Source organism: Myotis davidii, unplaced genomic scaffold (assembly GCF_000327345.1).
Source record: "Myotis davidii unplaced genomic scaffold, ASM32734v1 scaffold332, whole genome shotgun sequence".
NCBI classification, from domain to species: Eukaryota; Metazoa; Chordata; class Mammalia; order Chiroptera; family Vespertilionidae; genus Myotis; species Myotis davidii.
The window spans coordinates 8,201,279-8,203,260 of NW_006285779.1; the positions used below are offsets into that span (position 1 = coordinate 8,201,279).

General features: G+C 41.8%; 1 protein-coding gene across 1 annotated transcript in view; it reads left to right on the forward strand.

Moving 5' to 3' along the window:
• Window positions 1-1,982, forward strand: part of LOC102757298 (cytochrome P450 2C21-like) — a 14,216-nt gene that overhangs the window by 10,011 nt on the left and 2,223 nt on the right. Inside the window, exons 7-8 of the mRNA XM_015559282.1 lie at window positions 570-761; window positions 1,777-1,918. Coding sequence (XP_015414768.1) covers window positions 570-761; window positions 1,777-1,918 — 334 coding nt within the window. The remainder of the gene's footprint in view (window positions 1-569; window positions 762-1,776; window positions 1,919-1,982) is intronic.

Sequence of the window (1,982 nt, forward strand, 5' to 3'; positions counted from 1 at the left end):
TTTTTAAGATACACAAAGTAATACCCAACACTTAGTACTGTTTTTGAGAAATTTATAAAGTAATATAATAAATGATGCAGCATGCCTGTCAAATTTTGCATGCTAAATAAATGTTAAATTACTTCTTGTTCCTATATGCAGAGCCAACTAAACATCTTATTTAGTTGCTCTATTTATTAAGCATTTACCTCACTGGCTAGTTCTTACCCCCTTGGAAGTTACAGATTTAATAAAACAAAAGCTTCATACACAAAGATTAAACTACATGGTTTGTAGTGAGCCTTCAAGATCCCAGACCCCTGAGTCTATCAAACAAAAATACACAAAGTAGAGAATCAGAGTTGAGAAATGAATTTCATGGTACAGTTGTGTTTTACATGTACATATATTGAAGTCTCTAATGAGATTCCAATTTGCCAGGAGACTGAAATTCTGTTTATTTTTTTCCCTCAAGGAGGTAGTCGCCATGTGTCCTTTTCCCTTCTCCCCATCTCCTACCACAATGTAACCAGAATTAAGAAGATCTTTTTAAGTCTTTTCATCTCACATAAATTCTGATTCCTACCTCGCCAGCTAAAGCCCAGGAAGAGATTGACCGTGTGGTCGGCAGAGAGCGGAGCCCTTGCATGCAGGACAAGAGCCACATGCCCTACATGGATGCCGTGATCCACGAGATTCAGAGATACATTGACCTCGTCCCCAACAACCTGCCCCACCTGGTGAACCAGGACATTAAGTTCAGAGGATACTTTATTCCGAAGGTGAGAGATGTTTCACCTACATACCTCCATAGGAACCCCAGCTTTCCACTCTCACTGTGGTTAGAATCACAGGCTGCCTAACTTCCTACAGGCATTGCACATTCCTGACTCAGGCTCCTCACCCTCTGATGACACGCTCCCTTCATTCTAGTTCAGCGGTTCTCAACCTGTGGGTCGCGACCCCTATGGCGGTCGAATGACCTTTTCACAGGGGTCGCCTAAGACCATCTTGCATAGCAGATATTTACATTACAATTCATAACAGTAGTAACATTACAGTTATCAAGTAGCAACGAGAATAATTTTATGGTTGGGTCACAACATGAGAAACTGTATTTAAAGGGCCAGAAGGTTGAGAACCACTGTTCTAGTTGGTTGACACTATTGTATAAATATAATACTGCTTAGATTCCCATAGGGTTTTCAGTACATTCTGCCTGCCCCTGAGCCCAGTCTGCTGTCCACTTACTGCTTCCCACTGTAGGCTTTATTACTGTGATCACTGAGCCAGTATCCTACCCTCCCCCTGCCTCCTCAACTATTTGTTTCACTTAGTGATCACAATTTTCATGAGAAAAAAAACAACAATTCAGTATTGAAAGAACATAGTAGTAGGAGGGGATTCATACCCGTTTTTCATTCTGATCGGGAAATTAAGGGTTTTCAAGAACATGGCCACACAGGTAGAGTTTTGAGGAGGACCTCATACTTGGTTTCAAAGAGAGTGGGCTGTATTTTCAGTGACATCAGCACTTTTAGACAATAGTGCAATTTATGGAGAACAATGTTCTCCAGGGAGTGTCCTTAATTTCCTGAAGAGCAAGTGCTGATGGCCTTGGGGTCCATGAACTGGCATCATATGATTGAAGACCTAGCCCCGGACGTGAAGTACACAAATCCTCCTTTTTAGGCATCAATCTCCTCATCTATAAATCAAAAGGAGTAGACCAGGGACTTTTTTCCAAGCTCCGTAACCTTCGTTATAACCCAGTTTATCTGTTTCTCTTTGTATCAGGGCACAGCCATAGTCACATCCCTGACTTCTCTCCTGCATGATGACAAAGAGTTTCCCAACCCAGATCAGTTTGATCCCGGCCACTTCCTAGATGAAAGCGGCAACTTTAAGAAGAGCAACTACTTCATGCCCTTTTCAGCAGGCAAGCAAGCTTCAATTTTTTCTCTATATTCAGGGGTCAAATGAAATGAGGAAGAGCTTTGCAT